The sequence below is a fragment of the Mobula hypostoma genome, chromosome 2 (assembly GCF_963921235.1).
Source record: "Mobula hypostoma chromosome 2, sMobHyp1.1, whole genome shotgun sequence".
In the NCBI taxonomy this organism is placed as follows: Eukaryota; Metazoa; Chordata; class Chondrichthyes; order Myliobatiformes; family Myliobatidae; genus Mobula; species Mobula hypostoma.
Genome location: NC_086098.1, coordinates 60,197,965 through 60,212,649, shown reverse-complemented (window position 1 = coordinate 60,212,649; position 14,685 = coordinate 60,197,965). Strand labels below are relative to the sequence as shown.

At 40.3% G+C, this 14,685-nt stretch overlaps 1 protein-coding gene across 4 annotated transcripts in view; it reads right to left on the bottom strand.

Annotated features, from left to right (window-relative positions):
• The window catches only part of rock2a (rho-associated, coiled-coil containing protein kinase 2a), a 259,822-nt gene extending 245,877 nt beyond the window's left edge, over positions 1-13,945 (bottom strand). For all 4 annotated transcript variants that reach the window (XM_063037545.1, XM_063037552.1, XM_063037559.1 and 1 more), the window contains exon 1: positions 13,477-13,945. In XM_063037545.1, the coding sequence (XP_062893615.1) occupies positions 13,477-13,569 (93 nt within the window). In that variant the 5' untranslated portion in view covers positions 13,570-13,945. The remainder of the gene's footprint in view (positions 1-13,476) is intronic.
• Positions 13,946-14,685: the final 740 nt, after the last annotated feature.

The following is a 14,685-nucleotide window of genomic DNA, read 5'->3' as shown; positions in this document are numbered from 1 at the left end:
TCTACCTGCATGACACCTGCATTTTCTCCATGATTCCATGAGTATTCTCTGGGTGCCCCAGATTCTTCCCACATCCCAAAGATATGTAGGCTGGTAGGTTGCTGGTGACTGAAAATGTCTCTAATGTGCAGATGAGTGGTAGAATCTGGGGGAATTGATGAAAATAATGGGATAATAAAAATCAATTTAGAATTAGAGTAATGGATGGTAAATGGTCAGGACAATCATGATTAATCACCATTCTGAAATCCTCAGATAGGGCAATCAAAATGGGTTTAACCATGTCCATTGACAGTTTTACAATGCATGGCCTTATGTTCCCAGTCCATTAGGCTACATTATCACATACCCATTCTAAATAACTAGGAAAACCATTGAATAGTAAAATACATCTTAGTAGTTTCTGAACCAACTTGTTTCTTAAAATTTTAAGAGTAAAGGCCTGGATTATGAGTTGTACATTACAAGATTTTTTAAAAAACCACATAATTTGACTAAAGAAAATCATATTGCTACCAGTTTTATACTAAGTGGAGAGAGTGTGACCCAATACCATAATGTACCAAATTTCTAAGCTCATTGATTTACAGCAAGGTGGGGGTGAAACTTCAGAGTACAGGAAATATCTAGACAGGGACAATCCACTCAAGTGGTTTATAGAGTAGACAGCTGTGCCAAATTCAGGTGCATACTCAGCAACAAGCCACTTTCATCCAAAATAGCCCCAAGGAAAATATAAAAACGGAGCAGCAAGTGAATTTTACCTTAATATTCGGGGCCAAGTTAGAATCCCACAGCACCTAGCTGTACTTCTACTCCGAGTATAGGCAGAGACTGAAGACTGCAGCACCAGTAGTGAGGACCAAGAAAGTGTGGACAAGGGAAGCACAGGAGCACCTACAGGACTGCTTTGAATCAGCGGACTGAACTGTATTCATGGATTCATCTTCGAATCTAGGTGAGTATGCTGCAGTTGTTACTGACTTCATTAAAACCTGTGTGGATGAGTGTGTGCCTACCAAGACTTACTGTACATTCCCAAACCAAAAGCCATGGATGAACTAGGAGGTACGTCGTCTGCTGAAGGCTAGATCTGTGGCATTCAAGTCCAGCAACCCAGGCCTGTACCAGAAAACCAGGTATGATTTGCGGAGAGCTATTTCAAGGGCGAAGAGACAATTTTGAACGAGGTTTGAGGCGATATCAGATGCACGGCAACTCTGGTAGGGACTGCAAGACATTACTTCCTACAAAGCGAAACCCAATAGTATGAATGGCAGCGATGCTTCACTACCAGATGAATCAACACCTTCTATGCATGCTTTGAAAGGGAGAACACAACTTCAGCTGCGAAGACTGCTACTGCATCTGATGAACCTGTGACCTCTGTCTCAGAGGCTGATGTTAGACTGTTTTTAAAGAGAGTGAACTCTCGCAAGGCAGAAGGTCCCGATGGAGTACCTGGTATGGCTCTGAAAACCTGTGCCAACCAACTAGTGGGAGTATTCAAGGACATTTTCAACCTCTCGCTGCTATGGGCAGAAGTTCCCACTTGCTTTACGAGCAACTGTTATGTGTGTTGCTTGAAATTCCAGCATCTGCAGATTTCCTCGTGTTTGCCCAACATATCGATGTAGTCATAAAGAAGGCAAGATAGCGGCTATACTTTATCAGGATTTTGAAGCGATTTGGCATGTCAACAAATACGCTCAAAAACTTCTATAGTTGTACGTGGAGAGCATTCTGACAGGCTGCATCACTGTCTGGTATGGAGGTCTACTGCACGAGACCGAAAGAAGTTGTTGCAGAAGGTTGTAAATCTAGTCAGCTCCGACTTGGGCACAAGCCTACAAAGTACCCAGGACATCTTTAGGAAGCGGTGTCTCAAAAAGGCAGCGTCCATTATTAAGGACCCCCAGCACCCAGGGCATGCATTTTTCTCACTGTTACCATCAGGTAAGAGATACAGAAGCCTGAAGGAACACACTTAGCGATTCAGGAACAGTTTCTTCTCCTCTGCCATCCGATTCCTAAATGGACTTTGAACCCTTGGACACTACCTCACTTTTTTTTAATATACAGTATTTCTGCTTTTGCACATTTTTAAATAATCTATTCAATATACCTAATTGATTTACTTGTTTATTATTATGTTTTTTTTCCCTCTCTCTCTGCTAGATTATGTATCGCATTGAACTGCTGCTGCTAAGTTAACAAATTTCACGTCACATGCCGGCGATAATAAACCTGATTCTGATTCATTCCAAGCAGTGACCAACTTTCACTTGGTGTAGCAGCAACATTCCAAGTTTTCCTATGTAGGTCTCTTTCTAGATCCATAACTTTAAACCACAAAACAAATTGAGAAAAAAAAACTCAAGAGTTTAGATATAACTGACTTCATAGTGTTAAGTGAAAAAGTTGCAATCTTGGATCCAACACACTGACAATGAGATGGCGTCAATGCTAAATATTGAGACCTACATCATTGCGTTCTTATTCAGAAAACTTTTTTTTTTAGCTCCCTTCATTTTGTGAAATTTAAAATGACAATTCTTCGGGGTAGGTACTGAAATATTCTGTATTTTGCCCTTGGTTCACAATAAAGAACATGAATTAAAATTTGGAAGTCCCGTTTTTTTTTACAAATGCAAGACACCACAAACATTTACCCTGTCAAACTCAGTTAAGGTTTTATATATTTAAGTAAAGTCACCCCATATTCCCCTAAACTTAGAGGAACACAGAGCCAAACCTGTCTGGCCTCTCATAATAGGCAACCCTCTAATTCCCAGGAAACATCTTAGTGAATCTCCTTTGGACTGCCCCATGTTCTATCCTGTTGTTACAAGACTATTGAATGGTCTCCTGGTACAGTAGTACCCAGTACCAATGTACAGTTGCAAGAAAAAGTTTACGAACCCTTTGCATTTACCTGTTTTTCTGTATTAATCGGTCATAAAATGAGGGCTGATCTTCAAAGTCGCAATAAAAGAGAAACATTTTGCCCAGACTAACAACACAAAATTATACTTTTCATCATTCACAATCCAGTCTGGAAAAAGTATGTGAACCCTTGATTTACTAACTGTCAGAACCTCTTTTAGCAGCAATAATCTCCACCAAACCTTTCCTGTAGCTGTTGATCAGACATGCACGACAGCCAGGAGGAATTTTCAACCATTCCTCCACACAAAACTGTTTCAGTTCATCAATATTTCTGGGATACCTTACATGAACAGCCCTCTTCAGATCATGTAAAATCATCTCAATTGGGTTAAGATCTGGACTCTGACTTGGCCATTCCAAAACACAATTTTTTTTCTTTTAAAAATTCTGTTGTTGACTTACTCGTGTTTTGGATCATTATCTTGTTGCATTATTCAAATTCTATTAAGCTACAGATGATGGACTGCCACCCTGACATTCTCCTGTAAAATGTCTTGATATATTTTTGAATTCATTGTTCCTAGGCCCTGAGGCAGCAAAGCAGTCCAAACCATGATGCTCCTTCCACCTTGCTTCACAGTTGGGATGAGATTTTGGTGTTGGTGTGCAGTGTCCATTTTCTTCCAAACATAGCAATGTGCATTTCTACCAAACAGTTCAACTTTTGTCTCATCTGGTCACAGAACATTGTCCCAGAAGCATTGTGGAACATCCTGGTGGTCTTTTGCAAACTTAAAACATGCAGCAATGTCTTTTTTTTTTGGAAAGCAGTGGTCTCCTCCATGGTATCCTTCCATGAACACCATTCTTGTTCAGTGATTTTCTTGTAGTGGACACATCAACAGCAATCTTAGCAAGTTCTAGGGATTTCTGCAGGTCTTTTGCTGTTACCTTTAGGTTCTTCTTCACCCCCTTCAGCATTGCACATTGTGCTCTTGTTGTGATCTTTGCAGGACACCCACTGCTAGTAGCAACAGTACTGAATTCCCTCCATTTGGAGACAATTTCTCTTACTGTGGACTAATGAACACTCAGGTCTTTAGAAATGCCCATATTGCCTTTTCTAGCGCATGCATTGCTACAATTCTTCTTCCAAGGTCCTCTGAAAAGTTGTTTCGATCAAGGCATGGCACACATAAACAGATCTTTCTTGAGAAGAGCAGCCTCAGTCAGTCACCTGACTGTATGCCTTTTTTTATACATATAGGGCAGGGCACCTGTACAACCCACACCTCCAAACTCATCTCATTCACTGGAACATATGACTCCAAATAGTTTTTGTTGAAGTCATTACTCAAGAGGTTCACCTACTTTTTTGAACCTAGACTGTGATTGTTTAAATAGTGTGCTCAGTATTGATGAGAAGTAGTACAATTGCTTGTGTGTTACTAGTTTCAGCAGAGTGCGTTTGTCTATTATTGTGACTTAGATGAAGATCAGACCACATTTTATGAGAAATTAATGTAGAAAACCAAACAATTGCAAAGGGTTCACAAACTTTTTCTTGCAACTGTACCTCATCATGAGCCTACTGGTCTCCTAGAACCTTTGACCTCACATTGTACTTCTTCATGAACCTGCACCTTAGTGCCTGTCAGCAATCCACTTTCTGTTTCTTTGCATTGTCATTTTACCCATTATACTACTTCAATGCACTGTTGTAATTAAGTAATCTTTATGGATAGCATGCAAAACAATGTTTTTCATTGTAATTCAGTACAGGAGACAATCAAATCCAATTTATGAATTTGTCTTTATTTCAGGTAAGGAGACCAAAACTGTGCACAATATTCCAAATATGGCCTCATCAGCACTGTGTTTAACTGTAACAAAACTACCCTGTTCTTAAACTCCAACCCCTTTGTAATAAATTTTTTCTTCTTAACTATTGCTTGTTGGTATGTTAGTAGTTTCTAGTTGGTATTATAGTGCACTTTTGAAATTCGTGGATGAGAAAACTTCGAGCTCTCTAAACTTTAACCCACAGCTCTACACACCGTCCTTACACATCTGGAGAAGGATGCTTATGTGAGTTCTTGGACTACAGTTCAGCATTCAACACCATAATTCTCTCCAGGCTCGACAAAAAGCTCAGGCACCTCGGCCTTCACCCTGCCTTGTGTAGCTGGATCCTAGACTTCCTGTCAGATTGCCAGCAGGTGGTAAGAGTGGGATCCCTCTCCCCTGCCTCTCTGACCCTCAACACAGGTGCCCCTCATGGCTGTGTACTAAGTCCCCTCCTTTATTCTCTGTATACTCATGACTGTGTAGCCACCCACAGGTCCAATACGCTAATTAAATTTGCTGAAGACACTACACTGATTGGCCTAATCTCAAATAATAATGAGGCAGCCTACAGGGAAGTCGTCACCATCCTGACACAGTGGTGTCAGGAAAACAACCTCTCCCTCAATGTCACAAAAACAAAGGAGCTGGTTGTGGACTACAGGAGGAATGGAGAAAGGCTAACCCCTATTGACATCAATGGATCTGGGGTTGAGAGGGTGAACAGCTTTAAGTTCCTCGGCATAAACATCACCGAGGATCTCAGGAGATCTGTATACATCAGCTGTGTGGTGAAAAAGACAAAACAGCGCCTCTTTCACTTCAGACGGTTGAAAATGTTTGGTATGCCCCCCCCCCAAATTCATAGGGGCACGATTGAGAATATCCTGACTGGCTGCATCATTGCCTGGTATGGTAACTGTACTTCCCTCAACCGCAGGACTCTGCAGAGAGTGGTGTGGACAGCCCAGCACATCTGTAGATGTGAACTTCCCACTATTCAGGACATTTACAAAGACAGGTGTGTAAAAAAAAGTCTGAAGGATAAATGGAGACCCGAGTCACCCACAAACTGTTGCAGTTGCTACTATCCAGGAAACGGTACCACAGCATAAAAGCCTAGACCAACAGACTCCACGACAGCTTCTTCCAGCAGGTCATCAGACTGCTTAATTCATGCTGATACAATTGTATTTCTTATTATATTGGCTGCCCTGTTGTACAAACTATTCATTATAAATTACTATAAACTGCACATTGCACATTTAAACGGAGACGTAACGTAAAGATCTTTGCTCATGCATATGAAAGATGTAAGTAATAAAGTCAATTTAATTCAATTTCCAGAACATCAGAACATAATTTACATTCTTATGCGTGACCGCTGCAGGTGAGCTAACATCTAAAGGGAAAATTAGAATAGAGAATATGGCTAATGCCAGAAAGTGGGATCATAGAGGCAAATCAATACTGCACTGAGAATAATCAATGGCAGGCTTAACTGTAGCCATGGCTGCAGTATTCACAAGTACCTGTTATTTTGCATTATTATATTGAAACTGCCACACTGGATCAATGAGTTGTATTTCACAATTGACAGATCAACATCAAGAATTCAACCACATTTTCCCAACTTATTCCCATAAAATTAGATAATGTTCACATGGAATATAGTTTCCTTGTTAATAGATCAAGATGCAGATGATGCGTTCTTTAAAGCCCTCAAAATTCATTGACTTCAAATAAGTGAGAGAAACACAACAGAATCTCATATTGCAAGATCTGGTGACCTCAGAGTTCTTATAGAATATACAGGTCAAAATCTTTTCTTCATTGACTTACAGCAGCAATTTTTAGAATTACCTTGCAACATACGGTAACACAAAGCAATTGAGAAACTCAGTGGTTTAGGCACCATCTATGGAGGAAAACGAAAAGTCAATATTTCAGTTTAAGACCGTTCAGCTGTCCAGTTCCCACCATAGATGCTGCTTGGCTTGAGTTCCTACATGTTTTTTGTGTTGCTGCAGATTCCAGTATCTGTAGTCCTGTGACAACCTCAGGGTGATCTTTTCTACATATGTGTTCTTTTGCACCAACAGTAAATGCATTAAGCCTCTTTCAGTCATGTATGTTGAATTTGTAAAATCTTTTCACAGGAATATCATTGGTTACAGGATCAAAAAGATCCTCTAACAGAGCAGTGCATGCCAGCTGCCCATTATTTACCTCCTGCAGGCAGCTGCAATCAAGTATTTATAAATTTTTAACTAAATCATAATTATTGTAGAAACCCTTAAAGGTTTAACATCATAAGATACAATGTTACAATTCAATATAGATTTTACCAAAACACAAATAAGACAAGAATAGGATATTCAATTCAAGAGGACAATGTCAGCATATACCAGGGGTTCCCAACCATTTTTGTGTCATGGAACCAATACCATTAAGCGAGGGGTCTGTGGACCCCAAGTTGGGAACCCCCGCAAACATGTTCCCTGCAGCCAGACAGACTTAATTTTACCTACTGCTTTCCAAATACCTACGTCTATAGTCCATCTAAAAAGTATTCATCTCCCTAGAAATTTTCATGTTTTATTGTTTTACAACATTGAATCTCAGTGGATTTAATTTGGCTTTTTTGACACTAATCAATAGAAAAGACTCTTTCATGTCAAAGTGAAAACCAATTTCTACAAACAGCAAACAAGAGAAAATCTGCAGATGCTGGAAATCCAAACCATATACACAAAATGCTGGAGGAACTCAACAGGATAGGCAGCATATTATGGAAAAAAGTACAGATGACATTTCAAGCCAAAACCCTTCACAGGACCGGAGAGAAAAAAAAGTCCCTCTCTCATGTTATCTCCTTGCTCGCCCATCCTCTGCTTCTGGTGCTCCTCCTCCCCTCCCTTTTTTTTAAACTTTCTTCCATGGCCTTCTGTCTCTTTCACCAATCAACTTCCTAGCTCTTTGCTTTATCGCTTCCCCTCCAAGTTCAATCTATCACCTGGCGTTTCTCTCTCCCCACCCTCCCTTTCAAATCTACTCCTCAGCTTTTTATTTGTCCAGTACGGCTGAAGGGTTTCGTCCCAAAACGTCAACTGTACGCTTTCCATAGATGCTGCCTGGCCTGCTGAGTTCCTCCATTATTTTGTGTCTGTTTCTATAAATTAGTCTAAATTTATTACAAATATTAAAGATAAAATAATTGATTGCATAATTACACACCACCTTCAAGTCAGTATTTAGTAGATGCACCTTTGCCAGCAATTACAACCTTGAGTCAGGTGTGGAAAGGTCTCAATCAGCTTTCTACGCCCGGACACTGCGATTCCACTCCCTCCCCCCCTCCCCCCACCATTCTCCTTTACAAAACTGCTCAAGCTCTGTCAGAATGCTTGAGGATTGAGAGTGAACAGCTCATTTCAAGTCCAGCCACAAATTCTCTATTGGATTGAGCTCTGGACTCTAACTTGACCAGTCCGGGACATTAACTCTTTTGTTTTTAAGCTATTCCTGTGTAGCTTTGGCTTTATGCTTGGAGTCATTGTCTTGCTAGAAAACAAACCTTCTCCCGAGTTGCAATTCTCTTGCATCTGCATCAGGTCTACCTCCAGGATTTCCCTGTATTTTGCTGCGCTTGTTTTACTCTCTACCTTCACAGGCCTTTCAGGGCCTGCTGCAGTGAAACAATCCCACAGCATGATGATGCAGCCACTCCATGCTTCACAGTACGGTGGGTGTGGGGTGTTTGACTGAGGATAAACACAGCGTTTAGTCTGATGGCCAAAAAGCTCAATTTAGGTTTCATTAGACCATTGAACCTTCTTCCAGCTGACTCAGTCTCCCCATACCCTCTGGAAAATTCTGGCCAAGATTTTATGAGAGCTTTTTTCAACAATGGCTTTCTCTTTGCCACTTTCTCATAAAAACTAGTGAAGCACCCGGGCTACAGTTGTTAAATGCGCAATCTCTCCCATCTCAGTCACTGAAGCTTGTAATTCCTCCAGAGCTGTCATAGGTCTCTTAGTGGGCCTCCCTCACTAGTCCCCTTCTTGCACAGTCACTCAGTTTTTGAGGCCTGCTCTAGGCAGATTTACAGCTGTACCATATTCTTTCCATTTCTTGATGATTGACTTAACAGTACACCAGAGGATATTCAGTGACTTGGACATTTTATTGTATCCATCTCATGACTTGTGCTTTTCAATAACCTCTTTGCAGAGTTGCTTGGAGTGCTTGTTTGTCTTCATGGTGTAGTTTTTGCCAGGACAGAAACATAGAAAACCGACAGCACAATACAGGCCTTTCGGCCCACAATGCTGCGCCGAACATTTACCTACTTTTGAAATTACCTAGGGTTACCCACAGCCCTCTATTGTTCTAAGCTCCATGTACCTATCCAGGAGTCTCTTAAAAAACCCTATTGTATCCGCCTCCACCACCATTGCCGGCTGAGTTCCATGCACTCACCACCCTCTGCATAAAAAACTTAACCCTGACATCTCCTCTGTACCTACTTCCAAGCACCGTAAAACTATGCCCTTTCGTGTTAGCCATTTCAGCTCCGGGAAAAAGCCTCCACATGATCAATGCCTCTCATCATCTTAAACACCTCTATCAGGTCACCTCTCATCGTCCAAAGCTCCAAGGAGAAAAGGCCGAGTTCACTCGACCTATTCTCATAAGGCATGCTCCCCAATCCAGGCAACATCCTTGTAAATCTCCTCTGCACCCTTTCTATGGTTTCCACACCTGTCCTGTTGTGAGGTGACCAGGACGGAGTGTAGTACTCCAAGTGGGGCCTGACAAGGGTCTGATATAGCTGTAACATTACCTCTAGGCTCTTGAACTCAATCTCACAGTACTGACTCATCAACAGTTGGACTTTCCAGAAGCAGGTGTATTTTTACTACAATCAATTGAAACACCTTGACTGCACACAGGCCTCCAAGAATAGATCTCTATTTAATTAATTATGTGAGTTCTAAAACCAGTGATGATTTGGTGCACCAGTGAGGATTTAGTGTGTCACAACATAGATGAGTGAATACTTATGCAATGAATAATATTATGTTTTATATTTATAATTAAGTTAGATCACTATGTAGAGATTGACATGAAGTCTTTTTTTTCTGTTGATCAGTGTCAGAAAAAGCCATATTAAATCGATTGTGATTCAATGTTGTAAAACAATAAAACCTAATCATAGTTTCCTATTCCATAGTTTCCTTTACAAAGGCCAATTAACCTACCAACCAGTACATCTTTGGACTATGGGAGGAAACCGGAGCACCCGGAGAAAACACACGTATTCCACAGGGAGAATGTTCAACCCCTCCCTACAGAGGACGCTGGGATTGAAATCTAACACCCTGAGCTGTAATAGAGTTGTGCTGACCACTATACTACTGTGACACCCAATCTTCCGCAATCACTAACCCTGAAAGTGAATTCCACATACCCTTTACTCAATTTAAATTTACTACATTTAATCTTGTAATTATGGCCGACATTCCTGACCACTCAAGTACCAGAAATAATTTGCTTCACACCACCTTCCCTCATCATTATTTATTTCAAGTGCAAAAGTAGTTCCATAATTTGTAGTTACACTAAAAAATGTCTAATTTTCCCAGATCATCTCAACTTTATTTCCATATATCAGCTGTGAATCTGTATGTCACTGTAACACCTCAATTTCCATCTGAGTGCAATAATAAAACTACAATGGGAGATTTTTCTCATAACACTGATCAAATACATGGAATCAACTTCAAATCCTATCTATCTATACTCAATGAACCTCTCTGAGTATAATTTCAAGAAAGCAAAGCTGCCTTGCAATCTATACAGCAAGTGAAACAAAAATATAACTGACACAAGATACCGATCTCAAAAGCACTATATAATAATATGGTTAATGCATTCATTGTAGATTAATATTAAAGCTAGGGGTGCCTCAGAGCGAGATGAAAGTTTTCTGATCATTTCTCTTACATCCATGAGATACAAAGGGACAAGAAAATTTCCCCAGTCAGATGGGAACTAACACACGCTGCCACAAAGTGGAAGGAAGGTGATCAGTTATAAAAATGCACAGCATTGTAAATTTCACTTAAGTTACTCAAATTTTAAAAAGAATTTTAAACTTGTTTTGATTGTAATAATAAAAATATCTTTTAAGTTCTGAAATGGCCTTTTAGCTGAAATTGATGCACAATTTCCAAATAGCACACCTGTTATAAACTAAGTGAGCATATCTAAGGAACAAGGTATTAAGTAAAATTTCCATCATGGGAACTTTTCCACTCCCCACTGTTAACTTCAATCTCTTTAATGACATATACATGTGATAACAGATATTTATATCTGACACATAAATAGATATTATATCTCACTGTTGGCTCTCACTCAGTTATGACTGAACTCTTATAGACAGTCTCTCAAATAGATCTTACAGTCACTAATTTCTAACAGGACATTTACTTATATATCCAGAAAACACATCAGTCTGCACTTCGTAAACACTGGAGATTATGCAGATGCTGTAAAATCCAGAGCAACACAAAAAAAATGCTGAAGGAACTCAACAGGCCGGACAGTATCCATAGAGAGGAATAAAGGGTCAACATTTCAGGGTGAGACCCTTCATCATTTCCTCCAGTGTTTTGGGTGTGTCAACCTGTATTTCTTTTCCCACATGAATTGCTGAATTCTGCCATTACAATCTGTCTGGGATGACCAAAGCAATAACAAATGAAAATTCCTCAAAATTGGCAAATTATCAACATTAGTGAAAAGGCAATTTCAATATAGAGAAAATCCTTTAACTATTGTTAAAAATTTGTTTTTCAATACTTACTTAACACCAAACCATTGCAGCAATACAGATTATGGTTAAGAAAAAATCCAATAGGCATTCATTTTTAAGAGTTTTCCTTGACAAAAAAAGGGACTGAACAATATATTTGGAAAGCCACTCCTTGTAAACCATTTATATATAAAAGCATCCTATCAGAAATCTTCATTGTACTTAAGTACTCAGCTTAGAGACAACTAAAAATTAGTATTACTGCCAATTTGGAAAAGCGATGGGACTACTTGCTGACATTAGCCAAAGAGCTTTCACATTGCTTTCAGGAGTTCTGTTGAAAGTTCCCAAATTCCCACATTCGCGTCATGTCTTTTAAATATTTTACATTGATAACTAGTTAATATTAGGTTTCAGAGCCCACAAGGCCACAGGACCAGTAAAACTAATCAAAACCCAACGAATTAAATTGAAGAAAAATTTTCATTCATTTGATTCAACAACACTTCATCCTTTACTGCACTGACTTGGTTTGAATCAATGATATAATTGAGAAGTTCAATGATGCTGCAGATTGGAAGGACACCCTCGATAAGCCAGATAGTACAAAACTTACCCCCAAGTGAATCTGTCTGCAACCTGAAGACATAGGTTTAAAAGTAGCAGGTATACTGAGGGAATTTGAACTAAATGTGCTTTCACGCAAATGGTTGAAATCTGAATCATACAGCATGAAGGGTACCTGGTGGCAGGCACTTTCACAAGTATACAGATGATCACTTGAAATATCACTGCATAAAACATTCCAAATTGAGTCTTAGGCATGGTGTACTTAAGAATCTGTTACCATGCTCTATGACTATGTACAATTAAAACAGTTGTTTCACGTTTCATATTTCACATAATAGACACCATGAGCATTACAAAATACAATACTCCAAAAGGTTAAAATAGTAAAACCCTAAAAATAACCCATCACATTAATGATATTTAAAAAGTATCCTCTAAATCGTCATTCCCACTGAACTGTCATCTAACAAAATCCCTATAAACATCAGCATGTATTAGCTATGTAGATCTTCAAGGGCAAGAATAAAATCTGATATAAATTTAAGATTGATAAGAAAACACTTCAACCTTATTCTTACTAACAAAACTTCTGTCTGCATTTAATATGCTATTACATTGAAAGACTGACATTTCACAACGAAAGCTCACTAGGATAATGTTAACGTATGCAACTGTCAAATGTTTAGCTCATTTATTGTATCCATTTTAACAAGATTACCACCGATTTCACGTACAAAACTATTACATATCTGTTCAATGTTAAGTTTATAGCCACGAAAAAAATAAGGCGTTATTTTTCCTGATTCGGCAGTTCTGTCTTTCCTAATTCAATAAAATGAAATCAACCATCCGTGGCAGAATTCATCAACAAAACTAATGCTACTCACCAAAACTTGAGCCAGTGACCAAAAGAATCCATTGTTTACATATAAAAAAAAACATTATGATACAATAAAAGCTCACTCAACCATTTCAAAGTACAAACGAACAATCTGAATATTTGATACAAACCACATTTTTTTCCAATTTTCGCTAAGTCAATCGTTATATACAACACTCAACTTCCCCATAATTTCAAATCACGAGCTTTGTCTTCATTGTTACACATCCTCTTCCCCCTCCTCCACTCTCAAATCAGGACAGTCTGTACTGGACATCAAAAAGTTGCGCGAATCCAAACAAGACGACTTGGTTTTCGCCTTTGCAACACAAAGGGCCAATTTAGCAGCATCCCAAACTTCAAGCACGGCCTGTACGGTGAAGGCCACAGTGCAGTAATGTGGAGGGTGTGGGCTGGGGATTAAAGTTGCAGAGAGAAGCAGCGAAACATTCCTTATCTAGGGACTCACCAACAAACTCTCCGCGTTAATCGGAGACTTCGGGTCTCTGACCATTGCCTCGAGCTTTTTCAGCCGCGACTTCAGGCTGTCTGCCGACGACATGTCGCAAAAGGCTGTTGTCCTGTGCCCCAGATCCAGCGGCTTTCTCTCGGCGAGGGGCTCAAGACACAGGCTCACACTGCTCTCCTCCCTCTGCCCCACTACCGCCGTCTCCTCGCAGACCACGGCAGCTTGGGCCTAAAACAGCTGCCTTTGGGAAGGGATGGGCACACGGGGAACTTTGCTGCAGACATAAGACAAGCGGGTGGCCCCCTCTCCGCCGCTCCTCCTCTGAGGCAGGCCGCGCCTATTTCCAGTGCCGAGAGTAACGGCCGCCGTGTCGATTTGAATCGGAAGCCGCGAGTCGATCACTCGGAGCCGATGACAAAAACAACCACACAGACGTTCCCAAACGTCATCGGAATTCGCCACGCGAGGCCTGTTGGGAGGGAGTGGGCGGGGTGTATGGCAGCCGTCCGCCCAGCTCGGGGCGGATACTCCTCGCTGTGCGCTTGCGCGGTCCTCATCCCCTCTCACCCATTCGCGGACGGCAGTCGTGCCTTGCCTGGCAACTGGCGGACAGCTTTGGGGGCTGCCATCTTTGATACAGACGCCTGCCCAGAGCCGGCTACCAAAAGAAATTGAAGTTTTTTTTTAATCATGTCGGAAGCATCGTGGAGTGGGGGTGGTCAGCCACCAGAAGGACAAATAAAGAATAGAGTCAGTCAGCTGTTTAAAACGACTCGGTCTTTCTGGTCTTTGCAGCGCTTGCATAACAGCTGCAGGCAATGGAATTCCTAGCCGTACTGTCACTCCTGTGACAAATCCCGTCGCAATTGAACTATGAAGTCATGAAAGGATATGGAACGCGAGGCTTGAATTGGAAATGTATTAGTAACAAACTATTCAGTCGTTTAACTATTGTTTGTTTCATATTATCACCTAATGTTTTTGAGTTTAAATAATTTTACTTGTACAAATACAAAATAAAACTTTACATTAAGAGGACGTAAGAAACAAATGTGTAGTTTGATATTGAGCGTACTTTTTGTAATCCTGCTTTACTTTATTCCTCGTGTTAATCATTTATTCTCTGCGAATAACTATAGATACCGATAAAAATGTACCTGCAAGCAGATTGTGGAGTACTGTATATGTCCGAAGCATTGAACATGTACT